Source organism: Osmia lignaria, chromosome 7, assembly GCF_051020975.1.
Source record: "Osmia lignaria lignaria isolate PbOS001 chromosome 7, iyOsmLign1, whole genome shotgun sequence".
NCBI classification, from domain to species: domain Eukaryota; kingdom Metazoa; phylum Arthropoda; class Insecta; order Hymenoptera; family Megachilidae; genus Osmia; species Osmia lignaria.
This window is the reverse complement of record NC_135038.1, coordinates 2,068,185-2,091,285: the sequence shown is the minus strand read 5'-3', so window position 1 is coordinate 2,091,285 and position 23,101 is coordinate 2,068,185. Positions and strand designations below refer to the sequence as shown.

General features: G+C 32.5%; 3 protein-coding genes across 13 annotated transcripts in view; 1 reads left to right on the top strand and 2 right to left on the bottom strand.

The window, feature by feature from the left end:
• The window catches only part of YME1L (ATP-dependent zinc metalloprotease YME1L), a 259,223-nt gene that overhangs the window by 176,372 nt on the left and 59,750 nt on the right, over positions 1 to 23,101 (bottom strand). The window lies entirely within an intron of this gene.
• On the bottom strand, positions 5,938 to 10,128 carry LOC117609719 (presequence protease, mitochondrial). 2 transcript variants are annotated; one of them, XM_034336347.2, is made up of 3 exons: positions 9,887 to 10,128; positions 9,665 to 9,801; positions 5,938 to 9,572 (listed from the first exon to the last, which is right to left on the bottom strand). In XM_034336347.2, exon 3 carries the CDS (start codon positions 9,557 to 9,559, stop codon positions 6,449 to 6,451), a length of 3,111 nt encoding a protein of 1,036 aa, XP_034192238.1. In that variant the 5' UTR covers positions 9,560 to 9,572; positions 9,665 to 9,801; positions 9,887 to 10,128; the 3' UTR covers positions 5,938 to 6,448. The 2 variants fall into 2 exon arrangements, with proteins under 2 accessions (XP_034192238.1, XP_034192239.1); XM_034336348.2 differs by lacking the exon at positions 9,887 to 10,128 and having other exon boundaries at positions 9,665 to 9,880.
• On the top strand, positions 11,207 to 22,290 carry LOC117609666 (uncharacterized). Of its 5 annotated transcripts, none has more exons than XM_034336274.2 (7): positions 11,207 to 11,692; positions 11,782 to 11,945; positions 13,065 to 13,319; positions 13,490 to 13,682; positions 13,904 to 14,117; positions 14,209 to 14,351; positions 14,461 to 22,290. In XM_034336274.2, exons 1-7 carry the CDS (start codon positions 11,618 to 11,620, stop codon positions 17,011 to 17,013), a joined length of 3,597 nt encoding a protein of 1,198 aa, XP_034192165.1. In that variant the 5' UTR covers positions 11,207 to 11,617; the 3' UTR covers positions 17,014 to 22,290. The 5 variants fall into 5 exon arrangements, 4 of the variants coding, with proteins under 4 accessions (XP_034192165.1, XP_034192167.1, XP_034192163.1 ...); XR_013062467.1 differs by having other exon boundaries at positions 11,208 to 11,945; positions 14,461 to 17,665; positions 17,751 to 22,290; XM_034336276.2 differs by having other exon boundaries at positions 11,208 to 11,523.

Genomic DNA, 23,101 nt, shown 5'->3' with positions numbered 1-23,101 from the left:
TGCGTTCTGCAACCGCGCCCAAATATTAATCAAAGATTTTATTGTGATTTTCCAGCCTTTAATGCATTTTATATATGATATGTTTCTATTGTTTTCACTGTTAAGGTGATGCGAGCGTCGAGGCTGAACTTCGAATTCCGCGTCGGTATAACAGTCAACGTTGCATCGAAATTAGACCGAACAGAAACTGATTTCAGCGCCACCTCAGTTATTGCATCCAACTAACGGCATGCTATTCTACATCACTTTTCGCATACATCTAAATGACACACGGATGCTACGATAGCTATATTATGTATGCCACCGCCAAAGTATAAAATACGATACTGCATACATCACCTAGGAAATGTATGAATGACATAACACCTTCACCCAAATATTATATATACATTTTTTGTAATATAACATAACCAAGGGAAGAATATTCCTACAAATCGAATTAAGTTCTACAAAATTTGATCCCATATCTGTTACCAGGCTAATCACTTGTAACCCAATTTCATTTAATTTCTGAATAAAATTGTCTAAATGTTTTTTTAAATTCTGTGCATTTATATAAGATGAGGTAAATATGTACCCTAACGGTTGCTTCCAACTTTCTTTCATGTCTCTAGCCATTATGACGGTAACATAATTTGCTGAACTACTATTTCGCAAAATGCAGTCGTCTTCAAACCCGATAACTAAATCATAACCGTAATCGTAATATACGTTACACTTTAATTATCGGAATCATGCATGTTCTCTACTTTTAATTTTAAAATAGCAAATAAATTACTATTAAAGCCTACAGTAAATTGCACTTTTTCTAAATATCTCTGTAACACCCTCGTCGACGGAAGGGCAAATGTGGCCTGTAACTGCCGATAACATTTTGTCCCAACAAAATACAATGATATCATGAACTTTTTAAAATCTTCCGTATAACGTCTACCGTGAACATTTCTATTATTTTGAATGACTGGCATATTAACGAAATTAATTATTTTTGGGGATAAAAATTTTTTATATAAACCCTGAAATGTACTTAAACTAGACTGATTATTTCTAAGTTCTAACACTTCCGCATTTAACTCTAAATTCTCGCGTTCTAAATTAGAAATTTTATTCTCAAGCTTATGCTTCCTCGGAGTACCTGCATATATCGATGCTGACGTCTGAACACTTACATCAAAGCCAAATGATGTAATGTCTCCCTGATGAGATGGGCCTGCAATTGTTAAAGAACAAGCATATAAGATAAAAAATATTTATTCTCATTTATCTAAATTATTTATTCTTATGTATTTATATATTAAACACTTATTATGTACTTAAATGTATTTTTACCTGCTATGTCTACAACACGAATTTTTGCTGGAGGCTCAAATTCAGGATTATTACTGCTCTCTTCTTGAATATTTGTATCTGATATAAAAATAGGAGATCAATTCATACCAGATTCAATCTGCTTTGGAATTGCTGTTGGTAATGTAACGGGGCGGTCTGGTCGGTTCCTCGTGCCAGGGTTCACAAGGTGGTCGGGTTCGAGAAATAACGAGGCAGGTGTATAGCAAAATATATAGATGTTTATGCAAAAAAATATATTATATTATATATAAAGGTGGGGGCCGCCGGGCTGGTCTGGCGGCCATCTCCTGCCTCGGGTGCTACAACACAATATAGTCTGGAGATTAGACGACGCGTGGAGCCATTTCGCACTTAGCTTAATTTACAGGACTTACTTACTACGGTCGGAACCCGGTCCATCACAGAAATTTCCGCGGGACTTAGAATCTAACCTGTTAGCGTCAGCACGCGTGCAAGGGTTGACACGTGGCAGGTTCAATGCATTTGGGACTTTGACCTGCTGTTCAAAGATCTCTCAGGATTTACGTACGTGCAGGTGACTCCCGTTCGCACTAATCGGCTAGGGGAGGCCCGGGCAGTGTGGGACTCATACCTGTCTGTCATCGGACTTGGGCCGGTGGTAGTTGATACTCGAGGCGCGACGAATTCTAAGAGTTGCGGATGTTTGTCTATGGATCGGCGATAGGGAGTTTGATCACCGATCTTCAGGGGAACGCGCGTGTAGCCGATGACTCGAAGTCATGGTGCCGCATGGCACGTGTAAAGAGATAAAGATGTTCTAGAAGGATCTGGCCACAGAGTGGGGAAGATCTTGCATCTTCTGGTAGGAGGACCATGAGGAACGGCATGGCACTTACCCCAGAACCTCCCTGGAATGCGCGTCTTGAATTCTTTCAATTTGACTTTTATTAACAAACCGGTCTTACAAACTAACGCGGTTCTTATTTCTCGCTACCGCCTTACAAATTAACGAGCGCGGAGTGAGAGCGCGAACGCGAGCGACTAGCGAAAGCGCCGAGACACTACCATGTGTCGTGATACCGAATGCAAAAGTCGGAAGACCAGGAAGGATTGACCAGATTGGGCTGACGGTGTTTTATTAAAACGCGTTTTATTAAGTTGTTGCCCGCTTGCCTTGTGCGGCTGCCTCCTCGTACACGGAGGTAGAACCGAGCAGCGGACGAAGCGACGACCAATCCTGGCCAGCCTGGATGACGCCACGAAGCTGGATGGGATTGGTTGCCAAAGGCCGGATGCGGTGCCGTGTAAGATAACGTTCGAAATCCCGTGGTAGCACCGGCAGAGATTATGAACACGCACTAGCTTGGTTATCCTGGGTCGAGACCGCGGAAATGACGAAGCTAGGCGCCTACGGCTGCTGGACCTATAGGGAGCTGCCAGGTCGTGACGTAGTACAATGCCACGGCCCGACGGCCGGAGATCTCTCCGCCAGGTCAACCATGACGTCGAGCTACCGGTGCTCCGGTCCGGACCTCCCAGGAGGTCTTCTCGGGGCTGAAGCCCCGAGGCAACTCATCAATTATCGCATCGATCGGTCCTACTTATAGTCTAGCCGCGCGGGAGTGGAGATGCCGCCACGGTGGGGGCCTGTGATGCACGACGCCGATCCGCGGCTGTCGTTGCAGTAATAACCTGGATTTGGAAGGACCCATGTACATTTTATTTTCGAAATGCTTACTACATACTCTGGGGATCTTGTGGTAGTGTTCATATTCCGAAGCAGAAAGATCTTCTCTACCACATGCCTGAAGCCAGAGCTTGCATCTAAAGAACAATGATATAAATATATATACTTGAAGCATGTTATTGTTCCAAGATTTATGTTTCTATAGTACCTAAGTTCTTATATTGTTATACACATATTATGACTTTATAATACTTACAAGTCTCCATTCTTAGGAAATCTAAAAAAATGTACTCCTTCCCCTCCTTGATTGAATCTTGCTGTACAATTTTTGTAAGAGCATGAAACTCCATCTCGTTTTGGAACACTCATGTTACTATTTAGAAAATGCTGCAAACAAAAAACAGAAACCAGAAACCAGAAAGTAGAAAATAGAAAGCACAAAACACAAAGCAGAAACACAAAGCAGAAAGTAAATAAAATAATTTTTAACAAAAAATACAACCGACTTCGAAATGCACTAAAAAGTATGAAATAATTTCTACTTCATTTATACAAATACCCAACACCTATTACTAAAACCTATTTACTCGTTAAATCGTATACTAAATACATTTCAACCTTTTCGGAGGCGGCGCAAAATTAAAAACTTTCTTCTACTAGGAAGATCCTAGTTCAGGCGTCAGCAACCTATCAAATCGTTATTGGCATCATCGTATATTCGGGTATTATTAATTTTGCGCCGCCTCCGAAAAGGTTGAAATGTATTTAGTATACGATTTAACGAGTAAATAGGTTTTAGTAATAGGTGTTGGGTATTTGTATAAATGAAGTAGAAATTATTTCATACTTTTTAGTGCATTTCGAAGTCGGTTGTATTTTTTGTTAAAAATTATTTTATTTCACACTTTTTAGTGGAACGAGCAGTATTTGTAGGATGCCGTAAGGTGGTTTACCGTTCTTATTGGTTAATTATAACGATAGTTTTCAACGATAGTTTTCAACGCTAACAAGTTCCATACATTTTTGCAAGTGGGATCATCGCGGAAATATCTCTTATTAAATGCGAAAGGTTTCATCGCGATCGGTACATGCCTTGCAGAGTATACATATGTATATAGAAACAGTAGAGAATCGGCGACTGCATGCTGACTCATACACCGGTAGAGACACGTAGGCATACGTAGAATTCAATGTAGTAGTAACAATAGTTTTTCACGAATATCTCGGAAACTAAAGCTTCCCGTTAATTAAGCATCAGAAAAAAGTTGTTCAGAATCATGCCCCCGACAACATATTAAAAGATCATTGAAATCGTCCAACCTTGAGATTAAAAACTTCATGTATTTTGCAATAACAATGAAAAAATGAAAAATTTTTTTCTAATGGGACCAATCGGAAGACATACCCTACAAGATGCAAAAGGTTTCGTTTCAATTGGTCCATCTATCTCGGAGTAATCGGTGAACACAAAAAAAAAAAAAAAAAAATACTGATCGAATTAAGTAACCTCCTCCTTTTCGAAGTCGGTTAAAAAACAGAAAATACAAAGCAGAAAATAGAAAACGGAACAAAATCGCAGAACAAGGAACGATAACTAATAAATATACAAACCACACGGTTGTACGTTTCCAACAGAAATGACCAAGCCACAGTGCACTCCGTACCTACCTGGTACCTGCCAGGTAAGTACGGAAATTCCCGGTTTATGACGGTCTAAAATGCCATAAACTCTTGCTTTTTGGAGCATGTACGTAAATTCATAATGCAAACTTGTCGCGCGTTCACGACTGTTCACGGTCGAAAACGAAGATTACCGAATGGACCTTTAAATGGGTTGTATGTATCACTTTGTCTCTCTCTACAAGTAGTTTCTCTCTCAGAGTGTCGCCTCTTATTATACTTACTCTTTGGCAAAGGATTGGAAAAGTGGGGATGACTGGCGGCCCGTACTCCATACTTATTAGTCAAAGGATTACATACTATTCTTTCATAAAAGACACTATAGTTTTCATAACTAATTTTCTAACCTATAAATATAATTATTCTATGTTGCGTGTGGACTTAGTGATTTAGGGAATTTTGGGATTTCAGAACGTGGGTAAGGGTACCCGTGGGGCGCCTTAGCGCCCTGCTCGCAAGGCGCGAAAATGAATTCAATAAACTGTTGTTCACTGCTTCAAAGTTCGACTATTTATTAAACAATCGTGGAAAAATTATAAAGTTCAAAGATGCGCTTTTTGAACGTGAGAACGACCCGTTGATTTCAGATGACATAATCATTCTGTTCATTCTGCGCTTGGCGGAGGAGATCTTCGCGTGATGCCGGTCAATATCCCTTCCTTAGTGGATCCTGGATACTCCCTCAGGATCATCCCTCGTCCAATGGTGGAGGAGTCCACCCCGTCCTGTGTAGGCCCCTTCTCCTGGCTGTGGTCCGCCCTTAGCACGTGGAAGTGGAGGCGCTCCGCCAAGACGCTATATCGTTGCAGCGCACATGTGTTACGAGAAAGCGTGGAATCCAGAGAAAATAGGAAACGACAAGACCTAATACATACTTGGCAAAAGGCAACTCTTGAGGAAATTTACGACCTTCTTAGAGTGCATGAATAGACAGGATATCGAAAAAGACTTCATAGCTTTTAAGGACCCTTCGTGACTTGGTCGAAAACAACGAATTTGATATGGTCTATCATAAATTAGTCTTTCAGGAATTCAGGAAATCAAACTATTCCATTCTCTGGAATGGAATACGCATTAGTATGGGATCGCCCTTTTTTCTACTGTTTTTGCAGGCAACAGCACGGCGACTGATGACCAATATATACCTTGTGTACTTCTGCATTCATGATTTCAATGTATCGTAGCTATGATAGCAGCTCGGAATTTAATATAGCCTAACCTAACCCAATCTACTCTACCTAATCAGTGAATTAAGTTAGGTTAGGGTAAAGTGATATTCTGGCCGCCGTTAGGCGACTAGACACACATACTGAGATTCAAAATTATGAAAATTAGTTAAATTTAATTTTTAAGTCCACCCGTAATATATGTATATATATATTGATGTCGGTCATCGTGCTGCTGCCTGCAAAAACAGTAGAAAAGCGGCAATCCCATACTAATGCGTACGTTGTCACGGACACACACGGATGGCCAGAATTCAATGTGTTAGTTTCTACAGTTTTTCGAAAATATCTCGAAAACTAAGGCCGAGCGACGATTATATGTATAGGAAAAAGTTGTTCAAAATGTTGAGTTTCACAACATATTTAAATTTCATCAAAATCGGTGAGGTGTAACCTAATCTCAATAATTACCAATTTTTATAATATTTATTACACAAAAACTACATAAATCTTAAATTATTTAATTACATAAACAAACATGTATAAAACATACATTCATATGTACGTGCATATAAACATGTCAATAATGTTTTTATTACAAATTTTATTCAGCTGCTCTTGTTTGAGTTTCTTCTTCCTGATTCTCAATTCTCCAATTTTCTGAATGTCTATTAAATAAATCCTGATTAATAGGTCCAATCAATGCACGTCCTACTCTAATGTTTTTTTGATTAGGCTGTAAATATTTTTCAGCAACATACATCAGTTGCTCTTTAGTTACACCTTTTAATCGTTGTCTTTGTTCTTGAATGTCATTATCTGTTATGTTATACTTAAATTTAATCATTCCACGATTACTTGGAGAAACTGGTGCATCCACACGTTGGAATATTCCTAATTTTGCTTCATTGATATCACTTTGATTTAATGATTGTTTTGACAAAAAGTCATAAGTTTTATCAAACAGATCTAAAGTCCGAGTGGAATTAGGATCTCTGTAAGAATAAAATGCAAAGATTCCATCTGACGATAGCATAGCACCACCACCATATGCTCCACCTTTCTCTCGAATTTCTGGATGTAAATAAAGCGATGTAATCAATTTAGCAAGTACTTGTAGAGGTGCAAAATCTGGATGGGCATACGGTACAGTGAAAATTGTTTTAGCTGTATAATTTACTGTATATGGTAGTACATAGTGAATAGCATTATCACCTATTTCGATATTTTCATTACATGCGGAAGAATATATATGTTTAGGTACACCCTTTAATGAACTATAAAATTCATTAACACTTTCTAATATCTTGTCTTTACTATTTTCACATAAATTTATTGCTGACCTCAAGTATTGTTTATTTAAGACATAATTAGATATCTTTTGCATTTCATTTAATACAGGACTTAAGTCTTGTATTTGTGCTATTCTTTTCATATTCAAGACATATTCCATTCCTGACAAATTTTCTTTGAATTTCATAACTGGAGAAACCAAACTGGCTGCACTACTCATTGCATATGTGTGTCCTAAATCTGCAATTCCATTAATCAGATCTGCAGCATTGATTTTAACAAGCGTCTTAAATCTTTCAATTTCAGACAGTTTGACATTATTAAACAATTCTAACCATAATTTCCACATATCGTTTATATTATGATCTAAACAATAAGATTCTATTAGTACCCCTTCTTCGTATTGCAATAAATTATTCTTATGTTCTACAATGTGATTCATAAAATTTAAGCCTCCAGTTTTTAGTCGTATTAACTGATCAAAGTTTCTGTAATCATAATTTTTTGTACCCATTTTTGAAATAATATTGTTGAAAAGTGGTAATAAACTTTTTAATTCAGGTTCCAAGTTTTGTGTATTAAGTATTCCTCGGTAATAACATACACCATTTGTTGGCTCAGTAGCTACTTGTAAAGGAACATCAACTACTTTTGTATCCATTAATTTGTAACGTTCTACATCGACTTTTATATCTTCTATTTTCAAAGTAGGAAGAACATTTACATCTACTTGTTTTTGTTGTTCTTGAAGTAAAATTTGTCCATCGATATAAATTTGTTCTAATTCTTCCATAGAAAGTTCTTTTAATTTCGACTCTAACAATTTACGTTCTGCAACTGCTTTATCATGATCGTATTGTTCATATGGCAACATTGTCAATGTTAATTTATGAGTATTATCCATTAAATATGTCTTCACTAATTCTTGAAGATATTTGGGATTATTATTCATTTTTTCTTTAAATTTTCTAATTGCTTCATTGATTCTTATTGATTTTATGAGATCTCCATTATGATTCCATAATGGTGTTAAATTAAAAAGTAATTGTAATCCAAAACTAGAAGTTTGATGTTTTGTTTGAAGTTCAATACTATGTAAAATAGATTCAACGTGATCCTTACTAAATTCCTCCTTAATAACTTTCTGTACAGTTTCGTTAAATATATTTTCTACCTTCTCAAAATCATCTGCTTTGACACCAAGTAAACTTACAATAAATATTGTATCTTTACACTGAGAATCGAAGCCTGTCATCGGACCAAAAGCAATTCCTATATTTGACTCTACTAAGGATTTATAAAACGATGAATTTGGACCTTTCAAAAGAAGTTGAGATAAAATATGCATTTCAAAATTTTTCTGTATGTCTGTTATGTCATTACATAAGAAACCAATAGCTATGCTGCCTTGTCGATTAGGATCTGCAATCATGGGATCTGGTTTACACACAACGTGTTCTTTTCTTGGTTTATCCCAACGTTTTTCTGAAGGAACCTCTGATGCAGAAGTGTCAATCTTATCTACTAGAAACAAGTATTGCTCATTAACAAATTTCAAATGATCGTCTAAGGGAAAGTTACCATATGAGTAGAATCGTGAATTAGAAGGATGATAATGAGTTTGATGAAAATTTAACAGATCAGTGTATCTTAAAGTAGGAATAACAAGAGGATCTCCTCCAGAAATTACAGAATAGGTATGACTAGGTAGAATTTTATTCAATAATTGTTCGGCAAATATCGTTTGATTTTCATTGAAAACACCTTTCATTTCGTTGAAAACTACTCCTTTAAAAATGATAGGTGAATTTTTATCATGAACATCTTCATGTTCTAATCTCCAGCCTTCTTGTTTAAAATCAAGTTCTTTCAAAAGCGGTTTAAATACTGAATCTAAGTATACAGATTGTAGATTTCTATAATCTTTTGAGTTTTGTGTAGAAAATGGATATACAGTGTAATCAGGTCCTGTCATAGCATTCATAAAAGTAGCTAATGATCTTCTTAGCATTTTGAAGAATGGATCTCTACATGGATACCTTTTACTACCACAAAGGGTAATATGTTCCAAAATGTGAGGTACTCCTGTAGAATCTTTTGGAGGTGTACGAAATGCAATTGAAAATACATTGTTGCTATCGTCTCTTGCTAAATGTAAATATTGTGCCCCAGTACCCAAATGAGTCAATTCTATTGCATTTAGATGCACTTCATCCACCATTGCAATTTTATCCACGATAAAACCATGAATAACTTGTCCTTCTTGAAATTTATTAACTTCATTTTCAATTAAACCTGCTTTATATTTTATAGTACTAGATGTAATATTTCTTTTCAAACAAAAGTTGTAATATTTTGAATACTTTTGTAATCCAAATTGATTTAAATAAGAACTTGGAGGTATGCTTAACATCCTTAGCATAGTTATTTATGGTCTATAAGAGGTTAAACACGAATAACATCAGTGTATTTCATTACGAAAAATATATAAAAAAGAAAATTTTCTTATTAACAGCATAATACTTACCAAAGTTAAATGTAAATTAGTTTATATTATACGTTTACGAAATAAGTATTTGATAATTATTTCTTTTCAAACTTAAAGACCGCGTGACATGACTTCTTCTTGGTATAAAGATTTATTTGACATTACTCGACATCAGACTGTCAAAACGAATGGTAAACGTATTAGTGATAACATGTAAAAATTTATAAAAAATGATGTTAAAAACTAATAATAAATTATTACTTCCAAGAGGTATATACAATTGTATGTATGCATACAACATGAAATGTTAAATACGGTGTTAAATAGTACATCACTAATCAAAATGAATTAAACCATTTGAATTTAGAGAATAAAACAAGCAATTCTCAGTTTTACTAATTTTGCAATCATCCCAGAAACATCTTTAATATTTTAATACTGTATAATTAATTCAAAATTTGCTCAAGAGTAATTAAATATGATTTGGTACAAAATAAAGCAGTACTACATGTATGTATGTATGTACAAGGTGTCCCAGTATTGATGGTACAACCATGATGAGGGTGATTCCACATGAAAAAATGAGTCGAAAATATGGAATAAATTTTTTACTTGGAGGCCTTGTTTTCGAGAAAATCAGTATCGTTTAATATAGCATAATTCGGAAAGTACAGTTGTATATGCAGTACGGTGGCCAACATTTTCAACAATTTCTACAGTTATAAAGTAAATCTTCAAAATTATATGATTTATTATTACCAATAAACCTATGAAATATGATTTGCATAGAAATTCGATCAATCACGATGTAGTTAGATACTCGAAGAAGATTCACAGTTGATTTTTTCAAAAACAAAGCTTCAAATGAGAAAATTGTATTTCATATTTTCGACTAATTTTCTCATGTATACATAATCCCCTTCACATTTGTACCATCAATACTGGGACATCCTGTATTTACATATATATATAAAACAATATTATTCTTGTTTATATATTGTAAAACTTTATATGTGCTTTTTTAATATGAAATAATTTTTTTATGTTCGCGATTATATAATAAAGAAAATACATATTTTGTATAAATAAAAAAAAAAAATATATATATATATATATATATATATATATATATATATATATATATATATATGTATATATTATACATATACAGACCGTTTGTAGCTATTCAAACTGTTAATATTAACCAATCACATTATTGAATATATTTAACGAATATACATACATACATACATACAAATATGTATGTATTTAAACCAATAATTATATATGTATATGATATATGCATATGTACATATAATGAAAATGCCCAATAAGAAATACGACATATTTAAAAATAATTCATAAAATTCTTATAATCATTAAATAATGCTATTATTATTTAACTGAATTTTCAATAACTTTCAAAAGTTGTATAAAAATATACCAAATATAATTATACAGTTTAAGGATTAAAAATTGAGAACAAAGTTTATCAATGATAGTTGTTTTATTGTTAAATGAAATTGTGAATTCAGTGAGAACGCGACCTGATATGAAAGAAACTGAAGCGATATACTCTTAATATAAAACACAATCTATGGTAATTGAAGAACGCGCAAAGTGCTGAAGTTTTCGTTGCGTGGTAGACCGTCCACTAATCCTCGATTTGAAATTCATGATGGGCTGCGCATAAGTTCGTTCCGTTGAAATTGTTTATGCCACTAATCACGGGCAAAATGCTGTGTATAAGAGCGGTATGACAAATATCCGGTTATTTTCATACTGTATGCACTTCGGCGACTTGTCAGTCCGCGCGAGTGGAGGGTCTCAAATGGCGCTTATGTGCAATCACTGGGAGTGCAATGCTAACAAATAGTCCAGCTGTCTTTGACAAAATGGTAGGGTGCTCGCGTCCAGCGGGTGGTGATAAATTTTTACACACATAATTATAAAAGCGTCTCCGGTGACGGGGTACAATGAATACTGATAACCATGATCGAACGAAGCCCTGCGTTAGCAAGTCACCCGCGAGAATCGAGCTTAATGTCGACGAAAGCGCGTTCGACGGTAAACGAATCAAGAAGGAACGAACTGACGTTTCTCCTGAGAATGGTGAAGGTAGTAATAATGCCGGTATTAATGACAATAACAAACAGTTACAGTCAAATCAGCGGCTGGCTACCGGCAAATTTTCAAACGGCTTCCACGACGACGACCTACTTCAAGATATTATCGCGGCCAAGTTCACGGCCTTAACAAATCATGGAACAACCAAGTGCGACAAAATTCGGCTCCTAATTGAGGATAGCATCAGGTTAATGTAATATCTTTTTCTCTCTCTCGCTCTCTCAAACGCGCGCGCTATCACTATCTCCCCTGCACACACCTGTCCCCGTTTGAAAAAAGAGAAACTAATACTTCATTACAAAGAAATAAATTTCTTTTCAAAGAATTTATACTAGTATGATGTATATTACAAAATTGTTGTCTTATTTATTAAAGAAGTAACATTATATCAAGATAAAACTTTCATGATATTATTTTATAAATGATTAATATCTTGAAATGAAATGAACATTTAACTTCGCGGAGTATTAAATATCGTGGAAAATGAGAAGAGAAGGAAAAAATACAAAATAGTACATATTGTATGCTTTAAAAGTATTAATTTATTAAATGAAAATATATTTGAAGAATAAAAAAATTTGTTCATATAGAATCAACAATTAAAATATTTTTCTTGTTTTTCACTTTTTTCAAACAGTTTTCAACAGTAATGAATATTAAGAAAAAAAGTCAAACATTTGATACTTCATAGTTTGCAGGTTAATTTTTGTGAAGATATGTAAAAAGTATATTAAATACAAGAAGTGTTATATTAGTTTATTAAAACATAAACTAAAAGCAGATACAAATACTAAAATCCTTTTTGCATTAAAAAAAAGAATACTTTGATATTCATACATTTTATAATAGCAAAAATTAAATTGAAACAAATTTTAAAGGTTTCAGACTATATGATAAATGTTTGAAACAATAATAATTATTCTAATAAAGAAAAGTATAAATGATTGGAGAACAATTATTCTTCATGTGAATTAAAAATAAATTTAATTGAAAACAAATATATTGCAAAAAATGAATACGTTTCTAATTTGTTTTCGTTATTATTATATTATAATTTCTGCTACATAGTACAGTTCTTAGACACAAAACATTTATAACACTAAAAACAAGGAAAATATATTTGCTGATACTATTGTAAAATTTGTTAGAACATTCTGTATATAGATTTATATTAAATGTGTTATGATATATTTTTATGATTCTGTTGTGTTTTTCAATAAAAGAAAATTGTAAAATATTTTTGTTTTATTACTTTAATGAAAATAAATAAAAGATTATTGATGATAATACCTTTATTAATTTTTGTGCGCAGTGAAGAATCAAAAACACATATTCAAGAAATTTTTTCACAAATTGAACAACTGAAAATAGAAGAAAAATTGTTGTTGTACCTGAAACTTCCATTATCATTGACCAATAGCGGGGCAACTGTTGATCCTTTAAGACAACCATTGAATCCGCTAGGAAACCGTTATGAAATTCATCAAACTATCATGTGGATTAAAACGCATTTGGAAGAAGATCCAGATGTTTCATTACCAAAACAAGAAGTTTACGAAGAATATAAGTAAGCATTTTGGATACAGTCTGTTTAAATAATCATTATGTGAATTCTTGATAAACTATGTAGTATCGATGTGTTATAATACAGTAAATTTTCCTTCAGGATTTATATACATCGTTAACAATAAATTATAGAAGGAATTATTTTTTTAAATTTGTTCAATTTACTTACAGTATGTATTGTACACGAAATTCTATGAAACCTTTATCAACTGCTGATTTTGGAAAAGTTATGAAACAAGTATATCCCAGAGTTCGACCACGCAGATTGGGCACCCGAGGCAATTCACGTTATTGTTATGCTGGAATGCGTAAAAGAGTGAAGTTGGATCCTCCAACATTGCCTGATATATCTGGCACTCAAATTGTGAGATATAAGACTATAATTAAAACATTTTAAATAACTCGTTTCTACAACATGTAAATTATTTTATGATTGAAAAAGATTTATTCAATTAATTCATATGTATATTTTATATTGAAATTGAAAGTAATTAAGTTTACAATATGTTTGAAAAATCATATAATTTGGAACACTTACCTTTATGGACGTTAATTACTTGCACTTTAAACCATTCAATTTTTTAGGGTGATGAAGTAGATGAAAATATTACTGAAGAAATGTTAGGAGCTGCTTCTACGCTGATCAGAGAATGGGCAGAAAACCTGTTGGGTTTAAAATTTCCAACTTTGAGTGCCTTAGCACGTCATCTCGTTGATAATCTTTGTGTTGATACTCGATCTCTTTCTGCTGTATGTATATTATGTGGTTCAGGAAATTCTAATTCATCGACAAATAAAGGTTTGTTGATTTTCATGTACTTAATGTATATATATATATATACACTACACATATATTTATATATAAATTAAAAACGATGTTTTCTGTACAGAATCGAGTACAGATTTGCATATAACACCCATAAGTGGGAAATCTGGAAAACTCAGAGAAGCACAATTACAATTGCAACGAAAATTACAGCAGCGAGAACATATAAGGGATCAAAAGCATCGTCATCTTGATACTATTATACAGGTAGAAAATTATGTTTCAAAAACATAATATATTTAAATAAACAAGGAATATTTTATTAATTATTAAAATGATTTTATATGTATTGATTATAAGTGTGATAATATTTCAGAATCAGAACAAAGAGAAGACTGTTGATAATAAAATGGGGGTATCTAAAGGAAATAAGAAACTAAAATTCATTCAGTCATCTCAAGGTACAAATCCATCAAGTGGGCAAAATGCATTAACTAAAATAAGTTTATCTGCTGTAGTAACAAATAGGCAGAAAAAAATTGTTAAAGCTAATAGTCAGCCATCTAACATCTCCTTGGAATCCAACTGTGATAATATAGTGGTACAATCGATCGAAGACATACAGAATAGCAGTCCTAGTATAACGACCAACTGTACGAATACACAGCGTGATATCAAATCCAAAAATTCCAGAAAGCGTGCCAATCCAGTTGTATTGAATCAATCATCAGAAACAAGCCCTGAAAAACAAACAAAACTTACAGAGCAGTTGATACAAGAGAATGTAGAGCATTCCAATATGTTGTTGCCTAAACTTACATCGATACAACGTCCTGGAAAAATATCGGTGATACTAGGTAGTAATTTGAAATCTACCAAGTGCAAAGGAAACGAGGCTGTCGACAATCAGCCTACTAAAAACTGTGATATCGAATCGTCAACATGTTCCAAAAGTTGCATTAAAGTAAACAATTATCCTAGCAATTTTGATCGTAGTTCAAACACAACCGAAGATTCTACAGTTTTAACGAAAGATCAGATTCGATTATTGCAAGAAAACGTTGATAAAACCGAGAAACTTGGCTCGATCGAATCGGATGCTTTGGACGATTATTTAAACGGAGGTAACAATTCCCAGGAGCAGGAAGAAGAATTATTACAGTATTTTCAACAAAGTAATTCATCGAGTTCTGATGTAGAAGCTAATGGTATCGCTATCGATGAACAAGTATCAAGATCTGATAAAGTTTCACAATTAAGATTAATTTTACAACAAAATTTAAAAGCAGGAACTGTACACGCATCCAGTGATGTATTACCTGCTGCTATTATTAGGCAAAACGTAGACAAACGTGAGATAACTCAAAAGCATAATTTAATATTACCAACATTGCTGAATCATTCGAATCAAAATAATACGAGGCGTAGGGTCAGTTTTGAAACGAACGTTGTAGAACATGTGCAAGATTCAAATGTCATTACTAATAGAGTTCCGCAAAGTCCAAACACTCGTCGTCGAATATTTAATTTCACACCAATATCGCCTGGTCCGCATTCACCCATTAATGGCCGCGCTTCTAAATCAAATTCAGCAAACGCCAGTCCGTTTGTTTCACCTCGGAATACACCAGTACCACGTTCCAGAAGTAATTTGCAAACGAGTAGTTTCAGAGTGCGTGCTCATAAATCGTTGTCGCGTTCGATATCCTGTAGTATGCCTTATACTAATAAAAACGATACCTTCGTTGTTCCCACCAGTGGTCCGGATATAATTAGGCAAACATCGTCTACGCCACAATTACCGTTGATTTCTACGAAATCGTCGGAAGTACAGGTTGATAGTGGTACCATGCAAATTTCTGTTATACCAAAAAAAGAAGGACAAGGATCACAGTGCGCTGCATTTTTATCTTCTGATCTAGCACCACAGAAACAATTACTTATTAACTATCCGAGTCAAGAAAATTTGCAGGAAATAAAAAATGTTTACCGGAAAAGCCAACCTGATCAAGAAATTAGCGAATTATTTCATAACAATAAACAGTTTTCCAATGAACTTTATAGATCACAATCAGTTCCATTACACAGGATGGTTAATCCTGCATTAATGTCACCTATCTCGACACAACACTGTTTACCTTCGTTTCAAAGTCACAGTTTTAATCCGTCTACAAGCAGTTCTGTAGCACCTACACCAGTACCTAGCGAGTTTAACGATTTCGGATCGATAGGTCAATCAGAAGGAACTTCAGCGTACTTACTCGACGATGTCGATCCAAATTTCATATCGGACGATCAACATTTCTTAATGAGTGATAAGGAAATTACATCTGAAAATATAACGAATATATTAAATATTTTGAACGTAGAAGGGACACAAAGTTTAGAGATTTTACCAGAGCAACCTACAGAGGAAAGCCTGATAGAAAATAATTCAATAGTGTTGGGTGCTCTACCAAATTCAAATCTAAGCCTGTCAGAAGAGGATATGCTGGATTCGTCGAATGTACTGAATGTTCCAGAAGGTGGAACCTTACAGAAAATAATACAGTCGCGTTCTTATCCTAATACACCGCTACCTGTGTCAGTGTGTGCATACGCACCATCTTATACTGAAGATAGTAATGGATCAAGATCATATCCTTCTACACCGTTGCATACAGTTCAGTCGCAAGAAACTTATCAGGAGACTAACGAACCGATACTTTCAAGTCCCACTTTGAACTCTTTAAACTTACACAATGAATCTGTAAATGAATCTACTTCTATCAGTTTGTGTAGGAACGTTGTGGATTTACTCGAAGCTAATTTTCTAGGAGAAACTGATACGGAAACGAACGATTTAGACCCACTTAGTAATTTTGATGGATTGCAAGATGTTGATTCATTGACACCTTTATTCAATGAAGTAACAGAGCCTAATCGTTGAAAGCATATATGCAAGAAAATTATTTCATGGATTTTCTGATTTTGCATAATGATCTACCAAAGGTTGGAAAAATAATTCTTAAATTATATGTTTGCATGATTTTATTCTATAGCGATAATACTATGCATAAGTATTCTATTTTAATATGTGACAGTATAAACAAATGTAAAATCTTAGTTCCTAGTGTTAACATCAGACGTTCGAAGTCACAGTGATCGAATAAAGATACATCAGTTTAAGCTTTTTTTTTCTTTTTTTCATAATATTTACTTCATATTTCAATAAAATTATGACAGTCGAATTTCTTTTTACTTTTTTGTATTTAAAATATAATTTGTATAAATTTTTGATTTTTTTATATATAATTTTCTAAAATACTGAAATCATTATTGCCTACATAATATATATCTATATATCTAAGATTTACACTAAATGTTCTTTTAATGTTTAATTGCAGTATCACGTTAATATAGAGTAATAACAAACAACTTGTGTTGAAAATTTAAAAAAATAAAAGAGAATATTAAAAAAATTAACTATTAAAATTAGAGATAACTTTGACACAGTTATAAATGTAATTTAATTCAATACATAAGGAGCTATAGTTAATTGTATTCTCTTTAGACTTGTATTATTATACTTATTTTTTAAAGTAAGTAAAAGAAAGAAAAAAGAAAAAACTGTGATTTCAAAATATAAATCTTATAATATTGCATATTTCTTGAATTTTCCACTAGAGAAACTAAATGGTGTAAATATCTCCAGAAGAGTATAAGGTGTCTTGAGTATCTTTGGTGGAGTATTAAGTTTACAATTGTAAAACACAATGAAGAAGTTGCTCAATACCGAGCGATCATCGCTGTGAAATATTTGAGATTCGAATATGTGAAAGTTGATTTTATATAAATACTTTATATTTGTCGTTTTGGGACGTTTGTTTCTGAGTCATTTCAATCCGCGTTATTGCGACTTTGTTATTCAAGCGTTTCTAAGAAATATTTACAATCACCTGCTGGACATTGGTGAACCTTTTATAGACTAATCGGTATTGAACCCAGTATAAGTACTTCATCTAACCTAAGTATGAATAGCAAGTAGTAAAATGGACACGAGCGCCCAAAGTAACCCGCGAGTACTCGGGATGTTCCTTGGACAATTTCGTGTGCATGCCTGATTTAACGGAAGAAACATGAAAAATCCTATATGCATACATTTTTATTTATTTCATTTATTTTACCTTGATTTATGAAACTTATTCCATTGATAAAACTTCATATTATGTGTATTAAAAGTATTTAAATTTTATAAATTCGGTATCTATGCTATCTTTTTCTATTATTTTAATATTTCTAATTTTATTACTTATGTCTGATAAATTAATAATTATCTTAAATTACTTTTAATCAATGTTCTGAATTGTTATATTAAGTCTAATTTCTAATTAAATGAATCTTTTAAAGATGGGACATGTAAGATTATATATTTAAGTACCGTACTGGATTCTGTATCGATAATAATGCTAACATAATTATTGCTATGGCGGGTGTTCTTAATATGTTGTGTTATTTGTAAAAAAAAGAGGATCTAAATTATTATAAATATATCGCTGATTTATATTTTTCTATGGCGCTCTTGATCATGAATTTTACAAATTGAATCTTTTTTAATCAATTTTTATTCCTATGCATCATGGTTACTTAGCTTTCAAAGCATAAAAGTTAGATGTTTATGATCTAAGAAAATCCCTATGGACGGATTCGTCGTTTTTATTTAATTAGTACATTCTGTCACTTAACAATTATTTTTTCATGCTAAGTTATAATGATGCGCTTAACTTAAAGTATTAGATTTTTAATAACATATGGGGTAATTTAGTCGTAACTGATTGCGAACGCACAACATTTGCAAGAATTTTACATTTATTATTTTATAAATGGATATATGGTATTACAAAATTAATATCGTATAAAGTATATAATATGATTTTTGTGGAATCTTATTTGAAAGTTACTATGAATATACACAAATAGCATGAACCAAATGCCGTATTGTTAATAATTAGGTAAGCGATTATATGACAATAAAAAAGAAATTAATATTTTATTTGACGTTTGCATCTGTATATTATCACAATTTCTATATGTACAGTACTGAACATGGCAGGCATCTCAATGGGAAGTGTCCCACTTCTTATTTTACTATTAACCCTTGGACGGTGGACCATGGAGATGGCCCCAATTTTCATTTAATTTTGTATTTTTATATTATTTTCATTTTTAAATTTTACATTCTTCCTCTGAAAATTATTCTTCCAGTATATGAAACACTCTCGTTTCAAAATTATACATTTAACTTTAGGTTAATGTCCTTGTATACATATATACATTTTGTAAGTTTGGGTCTCGATTGACCCAGGCTCCACTGTTCAAGGGTTAATATTTTTAGGACTATAAATTCAGCAACCTAAAATTTGGATTTAAGAAGTTTGAAACTATACATTTTAAAACTTAAAAATTTTAATTTTGAAACTGTAGAATAAAAATTTTAAAGCTTTGAAATTTAAGATTTGTGATTGGTAATTTCGAAAACTTTGAAACTTAAATTTCGAAGTTTTGAAATTTGAACTGTGTAATTATAGTTAACTAGTTAACTAGAAAAACAGTAAAATACGTTGTTTGGTTTGCGCTATTACCGTATAAGGTACTACATTGCTAATACTTATTTAATCGTCGTTTCACTGATTCCAACTGATTGTGAGTAATCATACGTGTGTATCTGAAGAATTTTTAATTCCGTAAATCTACATAACGTTAACTATATAATAAAATTTTAAATTTGTTATGTAAACATGTATCTTAACCTTTTGAAGTACATGAAAGTTAAATTTCCAACCATAATAATTTTTCGCCATATCATAATATTCCAAAACGAATAAAAATCGAATTGGTGACAGCTTCTTTCCCTTCTTTTGAAGATCGATAATATCAACCAAAAAATGTATCTTTATATTTGGATTTAATATCGTTAGAAAACAAAATTAAATGTACTTCAAAAGGTTAACAAGCATCTTTGGTAATCGCATCCAGTACCGGATTAAGGGTAGGTGTAAGGGAAGTTATAGCTCCGGGCCCCACTTTGCACGGAACCCCAATATACGTCTTCGATTAAATATTATTTACTTTTATTTAGAATAAATTCCAAATTTTTGAACCAGGCTAGCCAACCGAGAAGACCACGCTTAAAGGTTTGATAGCCCTCGGGCCTTAGAAATCTTAATCCGGTCCTGATCGTGTCATACATTTGTACAGTATAAGTAGCGAACAATCATTAATTCCGGATATAGCTGAAATACCGCCAACATATTATTTTTATGATATAATTTCAATGTATTTCAACTATTTTAAACTGTTAAAACAACTAATAAGATGATACTTTTATTATAAGACGAATTGTGAATTGTACAAATGGAAGACATTTAATGAACCAAGTAGTGATTAATTAATGGATGATACAGACAAAGAAAGGAATTTCCACGAGTCTTGGATGAAAAACGCTTTTAAAGAGATGAATTGAGCATGCATAGAAGGTTAAAAGAATAAAATAAATAATTTTCATTGATTTAACCAACAAAAATTTGTGCAATGGTGAAACTATTAAGACACATTTTGAAATATTATTGTATGTACAAAGATTTTTCTCGTTTAATTAAAAGTTTAAAAATATTCTTAATTAACATGTTCGATTTTCAAAAGAACTAGTACAAGAATTGTATATTTTTCTTCGTTGTTTAAAAAACAAATTATTCTTAGATGAATATGCATTAAATAATATTATATTATAAAATTACTAAACATTGCTCAGATTTATCTAAAAACATAAGAGTAAGTGAGGATTGTGAAATTTGATGTCGGTATCTAGACGTCTGTAATATAACAGCATTAATTCATAAAAAAGGAATGGAACAAACTATTACGAAACATATACATATACATGGATATTTATGAGAACACTTAATATGTATAGTTATACTTAAATAGGAAAGTAACAATAATTATGGTATTCTTACCTTTATAAAATAATGAATATTCGGACTATAATTTTAAAGGAAAATGAAAGTTACCGCGGGAGGTAAGATTGTTTTTAAATATGGTATAACAACACCGTACGATCTAACTTTACATTGTATTTCTTTCCTCCATCGCAAGTTCATTTGTCTGACTGAATGTTATTTATTTTCATTCATTTTTTCGGTTTATGCTACCATATCAACATACAAGGTATATAAAAAGGGTCGGAACACCTAAATATCTTAAAACGGTTAGGTTCTAAAAAAAAATTAAATACAAAAGTTGTAAAGTTCAGACAGAAATGCTTACTTGATGGCGATGGTGACGGTGACCTTTTTCTTGATCTTGATCTTTGATGAAATTTAGGGGTCGTTTCAAGGTCAAATCATTTTTTCGACTAAAACTATCATTCTACTGTTTGAACGTGATAACTTCTGTATTTTTTATTTTGTTCGACAACACATAACTATAGGATTTTTGTTGGAAAATAATTTTAACCTTGAAATGACTTCAGAATTTGATGTTAAAATCAAGGTCACCATCGACTGCCTCTGCAAATCTGAATTCTACAATTTTTACATTTAACGGTTTTTTCCCTCCTTTAAAACCTAATTTCTTTGAAATATCTTGGAAGACATGAACTTTTTCATACACCCTGTATATAATTTTGTAATACGAGAAAATGTTTCTTTGTACCAACAATTTTAATAGAAATACTGTTTTACATTTATCTGTTATTTATGTCGAGTTAAAATTTTACAAGAAAAGAAAATGGAGAATACATGGATTATTATTCAGATATTAATAATATTGCATGATGTAGAAGAATTTTGTAGGTCAGTAAAATATTATATACTGCAATTATATACAATAATTGTCACGATAAAAGTACATAGAGCAAAATAATTTTCATAGAACAAGATGCATCGATTATAAATCACGATAATGATCTTTCTGATTCAATGTATCATTAAAATGCTATTGATTTTAATTTTGGACGCATTTCTGCGTTATATCGTCTCAATTAAGATATTCGACGTGACAACTATAAAAACATTTGTCAGGGTTTTAATGAAATGTGTTGGTTTAATTGGTAATTACATTGTTATTATAAAAAGAAAACAAAAGGACTTGCCCTGCTTATTTTCTGTCAACTAACCGCAATATACGCTATCTTGCCACAATTAAATGGTCCATATTTTTATTTTTTGTCAAAGTGTTTTATATTACTTTAAACACATAGAAAAAGTGGACCTGGCGATATTATACGGTTGCTGCCGCAACAGAGGCTTGTCAATCTTCCAAGAATCACTTCTCGATTCTTCACCATCCCTTTGCTTCGTTAACAAACGCTAAAAGTTTACTCGTTTTATATAGATAATTGTCAATCGAACTATATCAAGCAATAGGAAAACGGTATTCCTTTCCATTGCGTGTGCTAGTATATTTGGCAATTACTTTGTTTTGTAAATAAATATTCTTTTTAATAAAACCAAAAAAAAAATTATTGCGGAAAAACATAACATAGCACCCACTTACTTCCTTGTGAGATTACAATTTTATTATTATTTTTTAAGATTTTCATTTTAACAATATAATAAATATTTTGTGTGAAATGGAATATTTTTTGTTTTATAAATGTAGAACTTCATAAGGTTTAGTGTTATTCGTTACTTTGTTATTATACCAACCCAAGAATTTAGACAAATTTTTATGTTTTACCAAAATATTTATACAATATCAATATATAATTAAAGATGAACTTGTAGAAAAGACGCTCTCCCTCCGATTTAAAATTTGACATCTTAAGCATTTTTTTGCCTCTAACGAATAGAGTTTAACGTTAGAGTTTAACGAATATGTCGGACTTGCTTATTGTTGGTTTTGGAGATATTTGCGAAAAACTGTAAGTACTACCACACTGAATTTAGCCTGTATGTACTTACCTACTTACGTACTTATACGTGCATACGTCCGTGACCGTATGTGCGCCAATAACGCGCCCTTGCTTATCTATTGTT